This window comes from Leucopleurus acutus (genome assembly GCF_964270905.1).
Source record: "Leucopleurus acutus genome assembly, chromosome: 2".
NCBI classification, from domain to species: domain Eukaryota; kingdom Metazoa; phylum Chordata; class Mammalia; order Artiodactyla; family Delphinidae; genus Leucopleurus; species Leucopleurus acutus.
This window is the reverse complement of record NC_139143.1, coordinates 190,585,844-190,606,291: the sequence shown is the minus strand read 5'-3', so window position 1 is coordinate 190,606,291 and position 20,448 is coordinate 190,585,844. Positions and strand designations below refer to the sequence as shown.

Below are 20,448 nucleotides of genomic sequence, written 5' to 3'. Positions count from 1 at the left end.
GCATGTTCCAGATCTTCCTCGAGTGGAGGGTAATAGCTCGGACAAGACGTGGCTAGAGGAAGAAGCGGCTTTTCTGCTCAATTACTCTCCAGATTGGCTGAGAGAAGCCCAGATGTCACTCGAGCTGCTGCGGGGGGAAGACAGGGTCCAGGAATTACTGGCTGAGAAAGGGGGTCGTAGAAGGATCTTAGAGATGATGAGTACGTGGATGATGATGGTGATGATGATGTGACCCTTTGTGACTAATCACAGCTCTCTCTTCTAGATAGAAGCACAGCCCCCGAAGACTCATTATCTGACCATCTGTACGGTTAGGGGTAAGCCAATCACCCTCACCACTGTTGACAAGCGTCTGTCTCTAAATTAGTCAGGTGCCTTTGACTCTTATGTAGGGGATGAAGTTGAGACCAGAATCCTCCCAGCCTTGAGAGTCAAAGATGCACCTGGAGTTCAGGGATAGAAAAGGGTATGCAAACACAGCATGCTTGCCAGAAAGCATGTTGCCTCCCTGTGAACAAATGCTGCCATTGTCAACTTTAGGGCCTCTGTGAAAACAAGATATGAAATCTTCCTGAATTGTTGGTACCTACTCATTTGCAGAGGTGTCACTCACCCCTCCCTGTGTGAGGTTTCTGTCTCCTCAGCCCACTGATGTCAGCCTGGACATGCCAGTTGCTTTTGCCGGTGAAACGTGCATGGAAGTATCACGTGCCCCTTCCCAGGGAAGCCTTAAGTGTCACCGTGAGGTTCTGCCGTGACTCTGCCCTGCGCTGTGTGTTGGGGTGTCTGGGTGAGAACAGCTCCTTCAGTCTGGGTCCCAGAATGACAATAACGTGCTGATGGGCTGATGGAGCAGACGGTGGTCCTGAGCATGAGTGAGAAATCGACCTTCATTGGGTTCAGCCACAGCGCTCTGTGGGCTGTCTGTTGGTGCAACATCATCTAGTCTGAGCTGATGGACGCAGTTTATGAAGTGACTTGGAAGAGACACCGATAGCCCAGAATCAGTGGCATCCAGCTCTGCCCTTTCTGCTTGGAGCCAAGGGTCCCTGGAGCAGCCAGTAGCAGCGACCACTCAAGGGCGAGACCACATCCCCTGTTTGGGGAGCTTTTCCCCAGGGAGCCTCACTCACTGTTATTTTCCTGCACACCCCCAGGGCTTGGTCAACACAATGAGCGCATCCTCATTCTCTCACCTCTCCTCCTAGAAGGAGTCGGACCTTTGGGGCCAGCGAGAGATGTCCCCCAGGCCCCTTACCTTCTTGGTAAGTGTGTCAACTACAAATTGGTACTTGCCATCTACCTCTACAGTGATTAAATCATTGCAGCTGCTGACTTTCAACATCCCCTGAAAGGAGTTCAGGGTGAAGAGCAGAAATGAGGTGCTCGGTGCTCTGGGAAAAACTGGCAGAACAGGGCTTCAGATAGTTAGATATTTTCAGGAGCCAATTTTATGAGCCTAATTCTTCTATCTCCTCGTATCTAGAAAAGCACAAAATCCTTCACGGTGACGTCTGCTCCTCATGACTGGCAGAAACCTTCTGCAAAAAAAATATGTGCTTGATTGCATGGACTCCCCCGTCACCAAAATCACATCTATACTGACCTTCCCCGCTACATCTTTGGAGCAGTTTCTCAGAGTTATCTGAAATGCTTCCTCATTTTGCCCCAAATAAAACTTAACTCACAACTCACATACTGTGCCTATTTTTTAAGTTGGCAAGTGTAACCAGGGGCCTGACCCTTTCATGTCCCTGATCCCCGAGCCCCCGCTTTTCCTTAATACCCAGATAATCCAACTAGAGCTCCATCCAGAGAACTCTGTGGAGTCAGGCAGCCCTTCTTGCCCCCACAGCCCCCAACCACCCCAGGCCCGGAGTCTTCTGGAACGTGAGGGAGGAAGGGCGTTTTCTTCACATCTCTTCTGGAGTTAGTCACCATGTCCCAGTTCTTCCTCCTGGTTGTTTCGACTGCTGTGGTCTCCCCCCACCTCCACCTGCCCGGCAGCAGAGACCATCCTGCTCATCGCTCCCTGACTCTCCTCAACACGAGCACCACTGACCCAGAGCAGAACCGCCACACAGGACAAAACCCTCAGACTTTGGACTCAGTCATGTGAGAACATGTAAGGACTCAGCTGGACGGCCCCAGCCCCCAGACACCCCAGCCCTGATTGCCTTCCGGCCCGTGTCTGCCCGCCCTCCAGACCCTCTCCTCTCCAGCTTCGTTCCCCAAACCTCCAGATCCCGTAATGCCGAAGGACTGCGACCAAATTGTCACTTTATTTTGTGATGCAAATAAACGCTCATCCTCTTCACCCTTGTCCATCTCAATCGAATCAGCAAATCTGTCATCACAGAGAATTGCTAAAAGCCTTGAAATGAGGGTTTTTCTCTATCCCAGACCAGATCAAATTCTTAGGCAGCCCCCTTTCCACCTGCGGTAGGAACCCATCACTTGCTCTGAGGAAGGGGAGGGACCATCTTTTTCTCGTTCAGATACACAGGTGTATTTGGATGGGTAGTAGAGACCTGGCATTTCCTCTGGCCCCGCCTGGGGTGCTGCAAGATTGTCCTGCGAGTCATTTTGTCAGGGGAAGTCTCAGCTTCCCTCCTAGCCTCTGACCCCCGCAGCCTCGCCCTTGCCCTCAGGTGGAGTTCACGGCTGTGTGCAGACCCACCTGGGAACAACTCAGATGTGGGCGGGGGTAAGGGCAGGATTCCAAAGTCAGGGCACTTACCCTCCCCAGAGAAGGAAAAGTGCCTTGGAGTTCCTCCCTCCCGCCCCTCCCCCTCCTCCCCACTGCACATTTTAATAGGTGGGGGAAACTAGTAAGGCCGGGGTGCAGAGAAGATAGTATGAATGCTTTAAAGAAATGCATAATAATTTTAATGAGCATTTCCCTTCCATTTAAAATCACAAACTTAGCTACTTAATCAAATGTCATGCTTAAGACACATTTACCTCCTTGGGAGAAAAATGGAAAATGGCAGCTCAATTTGGCTTTGGATGGGTTTTAAAAATAGTCAAGTCTGTGAAGGCCATTAGGTAAATGGCCTAAGAGAGCTTCAAAGAGGGCCTCCTGGGGGGTCAGCCAGCTCCTTTGTTGGGAAAATAGGGCAGGGCAGAGGCGAGGGGGCTCCTGGAGGGCCAGGGCCGGCCTGTGATTCCAGGTTCCTGGGCACAGGTTTCTCCTGGTAGGGGACCGGGTGATCTTTCCACAGTGGGTACGTCTGAAAACTTCCGTTTTGCACTTGCTGAAGCTGGTAGGCCTCTGTGTGTGTGTGTGTGTGTGTGTGTGTGTGTGTGTGTGTGATGACTTACACTCTCCTTCCCAAATTCCCAAAAGAGGAGAAAAATGAACTAGTCAGAAATATGAGACGCTGTCCAAGTACCAGAAACCAGTTACCTTAATGGTGAAATATGTCGTGGTTTTATTATGTTTCAGCCTGTAAAAAATGACAATGTTCGCATCAAGAGAAAAAATAAAAACAGACCGAATAATAGACTGTCGCTCTCTTTGGAGGAGTTGGAGTGATCAGTGCCCAAGGGTAATAGAAACCAGCGGGTCCTTGCCCTAAATCCGACTTTCCATCGTGGGCGGGGTGGAGGGCAACCTCCCTCCCCTGGGGTTCAGGCGGCCAGGGCTATCTCGGTGCACCTCTGCTGTGTGACTTCCCCTCCTGACTCTGTCACTGCTTGGCCTCACAGCTGTTTCCCGAAAACACTTGTATGTACTGTGTTCTCAACCCAGAGGTTCCTATCTGAGGTCTGGGGAATCCTCCAGGGTAAAGTGGGCAGAATTCAAGGAGTCTTTTCACTTGGATGGTGAAAAAAAAATCACATCCGAAACCCAACATTTCTTTGTTATAAAGGTAGGCAGCAGAGCGAGGTGCTGTGACACGCCAGTGACCGCTAAACACAGAAACTGCAGCCATTTGCCTCATGTGTCACCACGGCTGTGGGCAGCCCAAACTATGACGGCCGGGGGTCCGGACACCCAAATTGTGGCACGTTTGGGGTCTGAAGATTCGTTCCCTACGTGATAAAAAGAATGTACATTGCTATATCAAAAATCTGTTTTAATACTTTGATAATGTGTTTCAATACACTTGGTTTCCTAAAAATCCTGTGTATTTTCGTCTCTGCACTTAAAAACGTTCTGAGACAAGGTCCGTGGGTTTGCACAAGGCTGCCGAAGGGCTACCTAGAGGGGTACCTGGAGTCGAGGGGCTCGGGGTCCCCCCAGGCCCACCCGGCCCCTCAGCCTTCTCCGGGGTTATTCTGGCTCCTGGAAGGGCCTCCCTGGTGCAGCAACACCCCTCGTCCCGCTAGGTGGCAGCAGTGAGGGCACCGCTTCTCTCCCAGCGGCGGGGGCTCGGCCCTTTGTTCCAGGACGTCCCTCTGGGATCTGCCCCCGAAAGCCCTCAGGGAGAGAGAGGTCTCCAGGGGAAGACCAGCCAGGAGTGGCCAGGTAGGCAAAGTGCTGACTCAGCCTGCTGCTTCTTCGGACAATAATAGTGAAACCGTGTGTGAGGCAATCTCATTTAACCCCCACAAAAACCTCTGTGTGGAAGGGACTATGGAACCCATTTCACAGACATGAAAACTGAGGACCGGAGAGGTTGATAATGTGCCCAGGGCCCCACGGTGAGTGAACAGCGGCTCCTGGGCTGCCGGGTCAAGACTTGTGATCTGACCACCACACCTCCCTGTCCCCTGCCCCTCTCCTTCGGGGAAGCAGGTCGCCTCCCTCTGTCCTCCTGCCTGGGTGGAGGAGACCCCTACGGCTCTCAAGGACCTAGAGGCTCAGGGATGAAGGGCCTGCCTGTGAGTCCAGGGGCGCTGGGCCTGGCTCTGTCCCACAACCGCTCCCCCCGCACCCAACGCCCTCCCCAGGGAGGCCTCTCCTGCTACTGGGGGTCTCTCACGTGGGCTGGGCGGTTACAGAGCTTCACTGGGGGAGGCACCTGCATAGAACACCTCTCGCTTCCCCTCCAGGGACTCCCACATCCACACTTGCAGCACAAGAGCTGATTCCTAAGGCCTCTGATTTTGCACCTCCCTCGAGGGCGCTGAGAGTTGAAAGCACGGCTTTGTCCGCGGCTTCCCACGGAGTCAGCAGGTCTGGCCTTCAATGAGGAGTTTCACTGTAGTCACTTCTCAAGGACCCCGCCAAGGGCCCCTTCTCCTGTAGTTAAGGCCTTGCAAGTACAGCCTAACCAGGTAGGCCCAGGGGAACTCCTGGGGCCAAGAGTCTGGGGCGCGGCGCCCTGGAACTCGCAGGAGTCCTCCTCCAGGGCCTGGCCGAGCAGCAGCTGCAGTTGGGCGAGCCGGGGCTGCTGGACGCCCAGCCCGGGGCCTGTTGCAGCGTCGGGATGCAGGACCGACCGGGCTGCGCGGGGGTCGGAAGGTCCTGAAGCTCTGACCAGGGACACAGAGACTTCTTACGCCAGGTCTCGAAGCACGCGCCCAGGCCGCGGGGAGAGAGGAATCCCGAGCAGCGGACCCTCCCCGCCTCCTTCAGACTCCCGCGGCCTCTTCCGCGCAGCTTCGCCAGTAGGAAACTTTTCTCCCAGCCCCCGCCCCAAGCGCCCCCCGAGTGCTTCCTCGGGAACGCCCCCTGCCCAAAACCAGCTCTCCGGGTGCACTGGGCGCACCGGTAACCGGGTCAGAACCTCGAACCGCTTCGCATGCCCTCCGGTTACCGTGGCAACACCACCCGGCTGCGCCCGGCGGTCCAATCCGAGCCAGCGGCCTCTCTCGAGCCTTTCCCAAGGTGGGGACCGGGACGAGGCCAGGGCTGGGGAAGGGGCGGCCGAGGCCCCGCCTGCGGCGTCACCAGGGCCGGGCACAGCCCCGTGCGGCGAGGTGGGCCACCGCAAGGCGGGGCGGCGAACGGCAGCCGGGGCCGGGCAGGGGGCTCGGGCTCCAGTTTGAGGGGCGGGGAAGAGGGTGACGTGAGCCGGGCCGGGCGGGCGGAGTTGGGACCCGCTCGGGGAGGCGGGGGCGAGCGCGCGGGGAGGCAGACGCGCGGAGGGAGGCGGCCAAACGGCGCGGGCGGCTCTGCGGCGGGCGCGGTGGGCGCGGGCGGCGGGGCCCCGGGATCCCCGCCCGCCTCTTCGGCGCGGCGCCGCCGCCGCGCGTCCCCACGCCCCGCGCTCCACGGCGCCCTCGCCCCGCGCGCCTCCCGCGCCCGCCTCCTGCTGGCCTCCCGCGCCGCGGCCGTCTGCGGAGCGAGCGCTCAGACGGAGCCCCCGGCCAACTTGAGCGGCGCCGAGCGGCAGCGGAGTCCCCGGCAGAGCCCCCCGGCCCAGTGGCGCGCGGAGGGGACCTGCGGCCGCCAGCGTCGCCTCTGCCCGCATCCCCGGACCTCGCCGCTCCCTCGGCGCGGGGCTCGGGCCGGTGCGAGAGCCGCGCCGCGAGACACGCACCGTGCGCGGCGGCGCCGCCCGCCTCCCTCTTCGCCGCCCCGGAGGGCGAAGCCGCCGCTCCCCCGACCCTCGCCGCGCGGCCGCGGCGCTGGAGCGCGCCCCTTCCGGGCCGGCAGCGGGCGCCCCCGCCTCGCAGCCGCCTTCGCCGGGTCGCCCCCGGAGGGGGCCGCGAGCTCCGCGCCCGGGCCGGAGGATGTGCGCCCCCGCGGGCCGCCCCGCCTGAACCATGCGCCCCAACGGCGGCGGCGCGCCGGCCGGCATGGAGCCCCGCGCGGCCGCGCTCTGACTCGCTCTGCGCCCCGCGGCCGGCGGGCGGCGGGCGGCGGGCAGCGGGCCGCGGCGGACCGAGAGCCGGAGACCGGCGCCGCGGGACGGAAGCGAGCGGGCGCGGGCGCCGCGCAGATGGCCGGGGCGAGCGAGATCTGAGTCTCTGCTCCCCGAAACGTGACCATGTGGATTCAACAGCTTTTAGGACTCAGGTGAGCGACCCGGCCGGCGCCGGGGAGCGTGTGGGCGCGCGGGTGCGTGGGTACCGAGCAGGGCTGAAGCGGCGCTTTGCTCGGTGTTACGAATAAAGGGACCCCTTCTCCGCTCCCCGCGAACGGCCAGCCGGTGCCCCTGGAGCGGGGTCGGGGCTCCGGTCCGGAGCTCTGAGCCCCGTGGCCCCGCCGGGAGCGGCCGGCTCTCCCGGGCTCCGCGCGTCCGGGTCGGGGCAGGGGCGCCCCATTCCAGTTTCCCGGGTTCTGGGGCCGGCCGGGCGCACCCGCGCCTCCCGGCGCCAGCAGCGCAGTGTGCTGGCCGGCCGCCCCGGCTCACCTCCTCCCCGGGGCCCATGCGAGGCGCGGGCCGCTGGGCGCGGCGGGCCGTGGACCCAGGGCGGGGGCTGGCGCTGCCGGGGAAAGCCAGGGCTCCGGCCTCCCGGCGAGAGCTTGACAAGCGGAGTTGGAGCAAACCAAAGCCTGATAGCCACGCCGCCCGCCTTTCCCCTTCCTCGGGGCCCCGTGACTGACTGAGCAGGGGCCTGCCGGGCTCCCAGCTGCCGATCCAGCTGTTTGCTGGTGACCTCCGGGCCCGACGGGCGCGCACAGCTGGCGGGCAGCTGGGGCAGGAGGCGCTGGGGCTCTGGGGGAGGGCGGGCGGGCACTCCCTACGGGCACCCCACCCCCCGCAGGCAAACACCCCGGGAGCGCCCCGGGGGCTTGTCTGTGTCCGGACTCCAGGGCCGTCTGGAAGAGGGCGTTCGAGCTCGGAGCACCCGGTGGGGGTACCCAGGGAGACCCTTTTCGGCAAACTTTATCTGCCTGCCAGTGGTGCTCGGGTTTCAGCCCCTGCCTCGAGAGGTCTGAGACCCAGCAGGGCAGTTGTCCCCTTGGCGAGGCAGAATGCCTCCAAGCCATCGCCCTCCTGCCGGGGGGGCGCTCCGCGGAGCTGGTGCGTTTGGGTCCCGGATTGCATCCGAGACCTAGGAGGACGCAGGCGGAGGCAGGGAAAGCAAGAGTGCCGTTCTCGAGTTTGTCCACTGGGATGCACTGCGCTCCTGCGTTGGGTAGAAAGGGGCCGGTCTTTGCCGGAGCCGGTGCCTGAGCCGCCCCCATCGCCACCCGATTAACGCTCGGGGGGAGCGAGCTGAAGGGAGAATCAAATGCGCGTCCTGATTTTGAGAAACTGGAAGCGGACGGAGCCCGCCAAGCGTTTCCTAGCTACCCTTGTTTTATGAGGCAATTCCGCACTCCTGGGGTAAAGACTGTTTAAAACATCTAGTGAAAACTGTCAGATGTTATCATTGGCGTTTTTTCTGGAAAGGGGCATTCCTTGTCTTGGTGGCCGGGTCGTGTTCAGTGGGCTGGGCTTTAAAAGGTTAATCCTGAAGCGGATTGCGTTGGATATTGGCTCTGCCTGAATCGATGTCCTGTGCTCAGACTAGCTAAGGTGTAGGCTCAGCCGTTCTGGGATGCACACTAAATAGAGCGAGGGCAGCTCTGCCCGGGTGACCCCTTCCAGGTGCCTTGCCATCTGCCTCCCGGGTCTCAGCCAGACCCCAGGGCCTTTGGAAAGATCAAAGGAGTCCCTGCTCTGTGGAGGAGGGGGGGTGCACCTTCAGCTCCCAGATGCCTCCTGAGCTGCTGTCTGGCACTACCTTCCTGATTGACTGCCGGCAAGTTATTTGAACTGACATCTTTTTTTATTACTAACTTGCTAGATTGAAAGATTAGTACATTCTGATAAAGAGAGAGGAGAGTAAATATCACAGAAAAAAAACCTCTCTGCGCGTTCAAAATTCACTAAAACAGTTCCTCTAAAGCATCCCTGAATGAGATCTACTTGGGATTTTGCTTTAGGAAATAGTTCTGTTGGTGATTTTGAAGTTTGACCTTTTGGTTTTTTCCTTTCAGTGTTAGCACAATAGATTTTCTGTAAATGTGCCTCTGAGGACGGGCTGTCACCTCTCTGGAAGGCTGACAGGTGAGAGCTCTGTCGTGTCTGCGAGCCATCCCCTGGCCAGGAGAAGGGGCCGTGCTTGGAGGGTCTGTGCTTTTGCGTCTCACCAGGCACAGGGTAACAGTCACTGAAAGCCAGGGATGGCTTGCTTGAGACCTGGTAATGCGCTTTTTCCTTGAACACAGCCCGTCACCTTTGCTCCCAAGCCCCTCCATGGCTCCCCAGGTGAACGCTGGGTGTCCTGCTGCCCGGTTTCGGGCCTGGTTAGGTCAGGCAAACACGGAACCTGGGGCCCAGGTGACAGAAGGCAGTTCTGGGCAGGACCTGAGGGCTCTCAGCTCTGACTTGCGAGGCAAAGTCTGGGCTTGGATCTTTGCTCCTGTGTTGAAAATGAGCTGTGCGTGGAGCCTTTTCTTCCAAGGAGGAGGAACAGATTGAGTCTTTTGGAGCTGTTTTTATGCCTTTTTGGTGGTCGTTGTAGCAAAGCTCCAAAAATACCGTCTGTCAGCTCAGATAAAGGTATCTCTTGAAGGTGGATCCAGAGCCTGGCCAGCTGCATCAGAGCTCGTTCTAGGAGCAGCTTGGAGGGGATGCTTACTCAGCAAGCAGTGCAGATTTTGGAGTTTGGCTGTCTGCTTGTGAGTGGCCTCTGAGGCCATGGCCCTCCACGTCGCACCTTTGGGGCTTGGAGCGTGCAAGACACTTGCCCTGAGGTGTCCTCAGGGGGGCAAGGGCTAGCTGGTGCCGTGCTCCTCCCGGGCTGTGTCCCTTGCTGTCCCTCTGCCTGTTCTTCCAGCCTAAGGTTCTGTCGCCCCTTCTGTTCTGAAGGCCCTGGGTGTGCCTGGGGGGTGGGTCTATAGCAACATAACGTGACTCTCTTCCTTCACTGGGCACTTCACAGCTCCCCAGGCCTCGGTGAACAGTCCCAGTGGATTGGCTGTCCCCATCCCGACCTGTAAAGTCCTCCAGCAGCTGGGGCTGTGCATCCAGGCTTTATAGGATGGAGTCAGAGGCTCTGTGCACAGACGTTGCCCTCCTCGTCAGTCCTGACTCGTGCCCACTTCCAGCTGCTGGTACCAAATTGATTGCCACTGGAATCCCTTGAGTGTCAGTGGCCGTGATACTCATCCGGGACAATATTGCTGGAATAAATCACCATTTTAGGAGGCAACTCACATCCTTCCTGCCACGCGGGTACAGCCCCCTCCCCTCACACGCTCCCCCACCTAGGGGATCCACTGTCCAAGCAGAGGAGGGGGCAGTGGCCTCCTTCCAGTCTGTCCCTTCGGTTGATTTCTTTTACTCATCTGCTTCCTTTTCTTCTGTGCATCAAAGACGGCACAGAAGTGGGAAGCAGGGCAAGGTAGCTTGCGAGCAGAGACAGCTCTACAGCTCCCTGAGATGCCTGTCTCCTGTCCCTGGAGACGGAGCAGTTTGCTTCCCCACCACATCCTGCATCCTCCTAGATGGGGTCCCTCAGATGGCAGTGGGAGTGGTGGAATCCCGTCCCGCCCTTATGGTCTCCAGCCAACTGACCCAGGCACCATCAAGGTGTTTGGCAGGTGTGGGCTGGTGGTGCTTCCTCAGTCCTTCATTTCCCCGGCTGTTTTGTAGGAAAACCACAGGGTGTCCAGAGCACGGTGGGTCAGAGCTGCACCCTGGGTCACGATGAAGTGGGTGAACACGAAACCCCGACCCGGCTGGCCAGCGCTGAGCCTCCCAGAGCCCCTGGGCTCCTGCCTGGGGTTATGTAAGAGTCATCTGCTTTCCATACGTAGTTGCCAAGTTTTCTTCAAAGGGCTACAACTCAGTAGAGACCAAATTGATGTAGAGATTAGCTTGGAAAGCCAAATATATCCTTGATCTAGATTTTCATGTTTGAAGTCTGGCTCGAGAGGGTTCCTCCTGCCCGATGCCAGTCAGACAGGAGGGGAAGGCAGGAGGAGGGCTCGCTGCAGCTGGAGTGGACAGACCCCGCTGCCCCCTGACTCTCTCTCTCCGAGACCCCCTGGAATTCTAAGGAGCCAGTGAGTCAGAAGGCCGCCCAGCGGGGAGTGGTGGTTACATACCTTGGATTAATTCTCAGTTCATAGAAAGTCAGAGGCTGAGGTCCACCCATGTCCGAGCTCTGGGGGCCCTTGGGTCCTGGTTACAGAAGAGCGTGCAGGACTCACCCCTACTGCTGCTGGTGGGCAGAGGCGGGAGCAGGGGCTAGCCACCGAATTGCCTCCCAGCAGCCTCTGGAGCCGCTGAGTTAATTGGATGCCCCAGCAGGTGCAAGTGGCTAGGTGGTGAGTGATGCTTCTCTCTTTGGAAAGGGCCCTGTGGATGGTGAGAGGTCAGAAACCCACCATTCATCTGTGGGGATCTTCATAGTTGGCAAATATCTCCAACGTGACCCAAAGAGAGGCAGGAGTGGAGGGCGGTGGGAACGGTGGCATCCATCCTGCCCTGTCGGCCCCAGCCCACTGACCTGGGTATACCACCAGGGTGTCGTGTGTTGGCAAAGAATAGGGTCCTGCTGCAGCACCAAGGGGGCTGGGGGAGGAGGGGCTAGGGCGTGTACTTGCATTTCCATCCCATGCGTGCACTTTGCAAGAGGCTGTCACTTTCTTTCTTTCTCCCCTCCCACCCAAGAAAAGGTGGGTGGCAGCCATGCGGGGTCCATCTGTGCTTCAGCCTTCCCAGTCCACCATTCACGTGCTGGTTCTGTCCACTCACTGGGGCTTCTGCCATTCGGTGCGCTTTCTCTCTGGTGGCCGGCCAAGGAGGGCTGGCGTGTAGAGCTCGCTGCATCTGCTCTCCCACCGTTTTCAGCCCTGAATGGACAGCAACCTGGACCGTGTGGCCAGTAAGCCCTCCCTGCCTGCCCTCCCCAAGGAGTTGGTGTTTAGGCCTGTGTTTCACCTCAGGGTCTTCAGCTGGCAGTGGTGCACCTGTGCTCAGGCTCCCTCGTTGGCAGTAGGGAGGATCTGTGGACTGTGGGCTCGTGAGGGCAGGGACTGTCTCATCCTTCATCACCTCTTGAGAAGAGTGCTGCTGCTTAGTCGATGCTCAGGAGCTGTCTGTGAATGAGTCAATTTGCTGCCTGGCACAGTGCCCTTGCTTTACAAGTCTTGCCCTTGTGGTTACTCATCCCTGACTACAAACTGAGACTTAGGAAAGGAATGCCCAGGCGGGGCTGGCCTTGGGTTGAGACTCTGTCCTGCCCCCAATAAATATAGAACTTCTTTAACCTCACTTACTGGTGCTCACGATTCCACCATTAGAGGTTCATTCATTTGGCTTGAAATTTAGTCACAAGTGGAATGTAGACATGTTCACGAAAAACTATCCCACTGAGCGCTTTCAGTTATTACCTGTTCAGTAGGAGTGAGCACATCTACTTTGTAACTTTCTGTGAGGAAAGGTGGGTGTAGAAGGGAAGAGAACTTGAAGGCAGGTGGCACAGGTCCAGCAGTGGGATGGAGGAACTAAGGTATCACCAAGGGAGGACCGGGAGACACGGGGGTGCAGATCAGGGGCAAAAGGCAAACTTATTGTCCTTAGAGTGGGCTGAGGTCTCCACTCCCCGTCGGCTTTCTTGGGGAACTGGGACAGTTTACGTACCTACTAGGGACTAACTAGGGGCAGGGCTAGTTCACCTGAAAGAGAAGGTTCTGGTCAGTATGAGTCCAGGTGGGCAGGTGGAGTATGTTGAGGAAAGTTAGTGACACATACACACCTTGACATGTCTGCTCCTGTCTTAAATGTGAGCTATGGAATTTGCACTGTATTTGGATAAAATATGCATGCTTTTTAAAAAAATTTGAGGTATGACTTTCATAAACATTATATTAGTTTCAGGTGAACAACATAATGATTCCATACTTGCACGCATATGAAATGAGCAGCACAGTAAATCTAGTTAACATCCATCACTACACATAGTTACGGATTTTTTTCCTTAAGATAAGAACTTTTTGGGGGGAGAGAGGGATAAATTAGGAGTTTGGGATTAACAGATACTACTATATATAAAATAGATAATCAACAAAGACCTACTGTATAGCACAGGGAAGTAAGTATACTCAGCATTTTGTAATAACTTATAAGGGAAAAAGATCTGAAAAGGAATGAAATCTATATCTATATATCTATATCTGAATCACTTTGCTGTACACCTGAAACTAGCAAGACATTGTAAATCAACTATACTTCAATTAAAAAAATTAAAAAATAAAAAAACAAACAAAAAAGAACTTTTGAGTTCTACTCAACAACTTTCAAATATGCCATGCAGCGACAGATTGGTGGTTGCCAGGCGTGGGGGTGGGGGTGGGGGTGGGGGTGGGGGTGTGTGAAGTGGGTGAAGGGGTCAAAGGTACAAATTCCAGTAATAAAATAAATCAGGTCTGGGAAGGACTGATTTATTTACTGATGTCAGGTACTGGATGTCATGTACAGCATGATGACTATAGTCCAGAAAACATGTCTGCTGTAACTGTCTGTAAAACGTAGAGAAATGCCCTGATCTCTGCGTTCACTCATGTCACTCATTTAGTTTATTCGTCAGTTCCTGAGCACCCAGGGCTGCCTGACCCTGAGCAGATGCCGTGCAGACCAGGAAATGAGTGGGATTCTGCCCCTAAAGACCCCTCACTCCAATAATGGAGGGGGAAATAAGCGTAGGGGTAAAAATACTCTTATCGGAGTAGAGATTAGCACTGTTCAGTGGAAATACTATACGGGCTGCCTTGGTATTTTGAAAATTTCCAGTAGCCACATTAAAAGAAGAAGAAAAAAAAAAACAGGTGAAATCAACTTGAATGACATATTTAATTTTTCCAATATATGCAAAATATCATTTCAAGGTGTAGTCAATCTAAACCTGTACTAACGAGGATTCATTTTAAGTTCTTATGCTGCTCTAAGTCTTGGAAATCAGGAGTGTGGTTTATTTTCACAGCACATCTCCTGCTGAACTAGTCACTTCTAGTGGCTCAGTGGACCCGTGGGTAAGAAGCTGTCATATTGGACGTTTTCCTATGGAAATTCAGAAGTGAGAAAAGTAAATGTTTAGAGACCACCACCTCCCCAGCCAGTGTGTGAGATTGGCACCATTGCTCCATTAGGAAGAGCTCTGAGGAGGGCCAGTCTGGCTAGCAGCCCTCCTAATTCAACAGTGGGTGTTTGCTGATGACAGCTCTGTGCCGGGTCAGTGCCAGGGCCAGAGGCAGAACAGTGAGCTGAGGGGAGGGCAGTGGCTGCTGCCATCAGGGGCCCTCTGTCTGGAGAGGGAGCTGGGCTGTGCAAGCAGGTCCCTCATACCAGCCGGGGTCCCATACTGTAATGAAACGCTTTTGAAGAACTGAAGAGGGCGCTTGTAACAGGTGTCACAGGCCGGGGTCCGTTGATGGAGAGGAAAGACCAGTGAAAGGGCTTGCTGAACTCAGAAGCCGTGTCACCTGTCAGAAAGGAGAGCTGACCTCCTGGAGGGATGTTTCCGAAATGTGCCCCAGAGCCAGCAACTGGAATGAACACACCCTGGGGTGACAGACATCTTGGTGGCCCCTCCTAGCTCCAGCAGCGCACATTCACTGGACCTGACCTGAGGGGGGCGGCCTCCATCCTCTCTCCTGCCCCCATCAGCATCTGTTACCAATGCTGAGAGTCCGTGACACCTTGGGCCCATGGGAGGAGGAGAGTTGGTGAATCACCAAGGCCTGGTTTCAATGAAGACCTTTAGGAACTTTGTAGAAGTAGGTGTGTGTGTGTATGTGTGCATGTGTGTGGTGTGGGTGGAGTGGGTGTGTCTTTGGGGAGTTTAGGGGCCAGTGGGCATCACAGCACTTATTATCAGGAGCTCCAACTCCAGGTGAAGAGATCAGGTTTTAAACAAAACTCCTGTAGGAGGGAACTTGCTATGTTCACCAGACTGAGGGTCTGGATGAGGAAGCCTGGAACACACCACATTAGGACCTGGCTTCTGACAAATGTGCAGAGAGGAAGCTGATTCCAACGGGGCTGGTGGGCTGCCTACCAGTGCTGCACGGATGTGACAGGGCTCTTGAACGGATTTGGAGGGAGCACCCTTGCATTGACCAGCCCACCCTGTGCCTTCAGAAAACACTGATGGGGCACTTACTAAGTGCAAGGCCTCAGCGCTGGGCACGGCTTCCTGGCAGTGGGGCATGATTTGTGAAGAGAGTGTACTTTGCTGAGGTGCCCTGAGTGGTCATCCTTTCCTTCACAACACAAATAAAGAATTTGTATTGTGGGACAATTCCACAATTTGGGAGCTCTGTCTAAATTAAATTGTAAGCTCTTTGAGCTCTGAGAAAGCGCCCATTTTGATCTCATCTAAATCTTTTTGAATGCACAGATATTGTTAAGCAGGGCACAGGTTCATTGTAAGATCCCTAAATTCAATCTTAGGGAACTTCGGGGCAACTGAATTGCAGATCAAATGCCTTCTTTTGACCAAATCCAATGGTGCAGCTTCTTCAAATGGACATAATGCTTTGTCAGCTGTTGCGAAGATTCTAGCAAAAGAAGGGTGAAGAAGGACTAATCACCAGTGTCTCCAGGAGTGGGATCTCAGGAGGTCAGTAGTGATTGATGGGCCACAGTATACCAGGGCCCTGCCTGGAATTTTCATGCTATTTCATGGAATCCCTGGTCCTTAAAAAAGAATGCTTAGGTTGGAGGAAGGGAAGATCTCAGTGGAGAAGTTCTGGCAGCAGGAAAGTGCTATTAAAGAACAAACAAACAAGAAACCCAAAAACTAACATTCTCAATTCTATGGACCAATATGGTTTGTGAAAATAGACCAAGAAAATCCTTAACAAAGTATTAACAAATATGCAAATTCAGCAATATATAAAAAGAAGTGTATACCATGGCAAAGTGGGGTTCATTCCATGGATGCAAGGATGGTTCAATATTTGGAAATCAGTCAGTGCAATCTACCATAAGGAAAGGCTAAAAAAGAAAAATCATATGATCCTATGTGTTTGATAAATTCTACACCTATCTGTGATAAGAGCTCCTAGAAAAAAGCAATAGAGGAGCACCTCCTCAACTTGATAAAAAACATCTATAAAAAGCTGCCACTGACTTCACACTTAATGTTGAGAAACTGGACACTTTTCCCCCGAGACCAGGAACAAGATAAGGATGTCCACTCTCACCACTATTATTCAACATAATGTTGGAAATTCTAGCCAGTGTGATACAGGAAGAAAAGGAAATAAAAGACATACAGAAAGGAAGAAATGAAACTTTTCCTATTTGCAGAGGATATCATTGTCTACATAAACATCTCACGTGATCTGTTAACAAACCTAAAATTAATAAGTGAATTCAGCAAGGTTGCAGGATACAAGATAAATGTACAAAAATGGATTGTATTTCTATCTATTAGTAGTTAACACATGGACACTGAAATGAAAAAACGCAATACCATTTACAATTGCTCAAAAAATGAAATATCTCAGTGTAAATCTAATGAAACTTATGCTGACAACTTGTATGTTGAGAACTACACAATGCTGATGGAAGACATCAAAGAAAGTCTAAGTAAATGGAGAGACATACCATGTTCGTGGATGGGAAGACTCAACATGGTATGAATGTCACTTCTTCTCAGATTGATATAGAGGTTTAACACAATTCTTATCAAAATCCCAGCAAAATATTTGCACATATAGATAATTCTAAAAATTTTATGTAAACATAAAGGAAGTAGAATAACTGAAACAGTTTTGAAAATGAATAATAAAATGAGAGGGGTCCATCTATCTGATTGTAAGACATTATACAGCTACCATTATCGAGACTGTGTAGTATCAATGAAGGGGTAGATATACAGATAAATGAAGCAGAACAGAGAATCCAGTGATAGACTCCCACAGATACGCACAGTTGATTTTTGACAAAGGTGCAAATTTAGTGGAGGAAAGATAGCATTTTCAACAAATGGTACTGGAACAAAAAGACATTCATAGCCAAAAAAAAAAAAATTCTCACCTTATACAAAATTAACCCATAATGGGTCACGCAATTAAATGTAAAATGTGATTATAAAACTTTAAGGGAAGAAAAAGAGAAAACCTGAAGGATACGGGGCTACACAAATAGTTCTTAGACTTGACTCCAAAAGCACAATCCATAAAAGGAAAAACTGATAAATTCGACCTCATCGAAATTTTAAAATCGGCTCTCTGTGCAAGACTTTTATGAGGATGAAAAGACAAGCTTCAGGGAAGGAGGAGGAGAGAATATCTGCAAACCACATATTCGTCAAAGAACTAGTATCCAAACTACATGAAGACCTTTCAAAACTCACAGTAAAAAAAATGGAACAATCTATTTAGAAACAAGTAAAGCCATGATGGGGTGTGGCACCAAAGAGGGTATTTAGACGGTAAAAAAAAAAGCATGTGGAAAGATGTTCAACATCACTGGCCATTAGACAAATGCAATTGAAACCATAATGAGACATTACTGTTCATCTACCAGAATGGTTAAAATTAAAAATATTGACACCAAATCCTGGCGAGAATGTGGAGAAACTGGATCCCTCATACACTGCTGGTGGGAAGGTAAGATGTTACAGCCGCTCCAGAAAGCACTTTGGTAGTTTCTTATTAAACATGAGCTGTCATACAGTTGAGCATTTCACTTTGGGGCATTTATCAGAGAAATGAAGAATTCTGTTCACACAAAAACTTGTAGGTGAATGTTTATAGCAGCTTTCCTTTTTTTTTTTTTTTTTTTCCTGCGGTACGCGGGCCTCTCACTGTTGTGGCCTCTCCCGTTGCGGAGAACAGGCTCCAGATGCGCAGGCTTAGTGGCCATGGCTCACGGGCCCAGCCGCTCCGCGGCATGTGGGATCCTCCTGGACTGGGGCACGAACCTGTGTCCCCTGCATCGGCAGGCGGACTCTCAACCACTGCGCCACCAGGGAAGCCCCTATAGCAGCTTTCTTTATAAATAAAGTCTCAAATTGGAAACACCCCAGGCGCCCTTAAGGGAGGTCAATGGCTAAACACATCATGGTACCTTCACACCACGGAATAGCATTCAGCAATAAAAATGAGGAAACTATTGGTACATGCAACGGCTTGCATTGAACCTCCAGAGAATTACGCTGAGTGACAAAAAGCCAACCTCAAGGATTACATGCTATATGATGATTCCATAGCATTCTTGAAATGACAACATTATAGAAATGGAGAACACGGTCCTAGCTGTCAGGAGTTAGAGAGAGAGTGAGATATAGAAGGGAAGAGAATAGCTATAACAGGACAACCTCAGGGACCCTTGTGGTGATGGGAAGCTTTCTGTCTTGACTGCATCCCTGTCAGTGTCTTGCTTATAACATTGTACTGTGGTGTTGTAAGACGTTACCACTAGGGGAACTGAGTAAAGGTGCCCAGGATTTCTCTGTGTTATGTCTTGTAGCACTTATGAACCTATAATTAACTCAAAATAAAAAGTTTCATTAAACGAGTATTCTCTACCTCACTGTCAAAGGTTAACATCTGATGGTGTGTGTGTGTGTGTGTGTGTGTGTTCCCTCTTTAGGCACCATGTATTTGGATTTAATGACAGTCACAGGTGATGTGGAAATGGGGAAAGGGGTAAAAAAATTACCAAATTTGCTGTTTTGATTCTGCCACACCTTTCCGCGTGCAAAATGCAGCAGCATATGAACATGCGGTGTTGATAATGTGATGAGATCCTTTACCGGTGACAGTAATGAATGACCTGGTGCATAATTATTGGATAAGAAGAGCTGTCCAGATCCTTACATAAATCAGGTCAGCTCTGAAAGTAGTGCAGCCTTTTTGGGGACAGCCCCACTTTCCTGCCCTGGCACATAGGGTGGCATCAGGACCGTGCTCCAAGGAAACACGAGAACAGATCAGTAAGACAAGAGCCTCAGGTTTGTGAAGGCATAGGGTTCATTTGTGTCTTTGCTGTTTTCACTTCATTTGGTCTTTATGATAAAAGAACTGGAGTGTGTGTGTGTGTGTGTGTGTGTGTGTGTGTGTGTGTGTGTACACACGTATACGCTTTATTAATGCTTGTGGAATGAAGTTGGGTAATGCAGTGGGAAACTCTATGTCAGGTTTGACTGTGAGCCTCTGAGATCCCATGAACCAGACCTGTTACTTCTCTTTTTCTGTCCTTTTATGTTCAGCTAGGAGGCACTGAAACACAGTAGTTCCAGACCTTTCCGTAACCTGGCTTTGCACTAAGTGACCCAGCCAATGTATACCACTTCAGTCTGTCCTCAGGATCCACATGACGACTCTGCAAGGCAGGTGTTGCTGCTCTCATTTTACAAAGGAGGAAACTGAAGCTCAGAGAGGTTAAGTGATTTGCCCAAGGTCACACAGCTGGCTAGTGGGGGAGCTGAGATTTGAATCCAAGTTTCATGGATTCCAGGGTCCATGCATGCTCTTCCCACTGTCCCCTATGGCTCCCATGTTTTATATAAAATCTCCTTCTCACTCCCCTGATTAAGTCGCACACTGCCCTTCTGAGAGAAACAAAATAAGATTTAAACTAAACCAAACATAAAGCCGGGAAGGACCCAGATGCTGTGATGTCAGGTCAGCACTTTGTGGATCAAGCCCTGACTCTGACATTACAAGTCCTTCAGGCATCCACAATTTTAGGTAAAAGTTTTGTAGTCTAAGTGAGAGATGATTTTGCAGCAAAGAATTCATAAAATGTCATTGATGAAAACATACCTGTGCCACAGAAACAGTTATTCAATCTATTTACTAATTAAAAATAAATATGTCACCAAATCCAAGGGAGCCTCTCTTGAAAGCTCTTGTGAAATTAAACTGGGAATTAATGAATGACCACACTGAGAAAGCTGGGTTTAACATAACTTAGAAGTCTGGATAAAAAGGATTGCCCACCACCGCGTGCGTGCGTGCATGCGTTCATTGAGGTATAATTTACGTACCATAACATTCACCCATTTTAAGTATACAATTCAACTTCTAGTAAACTTACTGTGTGTGCAACCATCATTGTAGTCATCTTAGAACATGCCCATCCCCACCCCCCAGTAAGATCCCTTGTACTCTTCACAGTTAATCCCATTCCTACCCCCAGCCTCAAGCAACCCCTCCTCTGACTTTTGGCTCTATAGATTTGCCTGTTCTGAGCGTTTCCTCTAAACAAAACCAGACTTTTTTTGTCTGGGTTTCTTCCCTTAGCATAGTGTTCTTGAGGTCTGTCTACGTGGTGGGCTTCTTTATTTCCGAGTAGCATTCCATTTTTTGGACATACCGCACTTCGTTTATCCATTCATGTCTTGATGGGCATTTGGCTTGTTGCGACTTTGTGGCTGATACAAATAACACTGCTGTGAACATTGTTTCCATGTCTTTCTCCATGCCATGTACTTTGTAGCCATCCGTGTAAATGCTTCGGCAGGGGTGGGGGTCAGAGAAGCCCTTGGCGTGTTATTCATTTAGTGGAAACGCACAAGCCAGGTGTCCGGGATTCCACCTCTGGCTTTGGATTTGCTCCTTCCCTTCGCTCTGAAGAGAAGAGCTGACTGCAC

General features: G+C 52.4%; 1 protein-coding gene across 1 annotated transcript in view; it reads left to right on the top strand.

The window, feature by feature from the left end:
• Window positions 1-6,884: 6,884 nt before the first annotated feature.
• Window positions 6,885-20,448, top strand: part of AJAP1 (adherens junctions associated protein 1) — a gene marked incomplete at both ends in the record, with an annotated part of 107,743 nt that continues 94,179 nt past the window's right edge. The window contains one exon of the mRNA XM_082861328.1: window positions 6,885-6,913. Coding sequence (XP_082717454.1) covers window positions 6,885-6,913 — 29 coding nt within the window. The remainder of the gene's footprint in view (window positions 6,914-20,448) is intronic.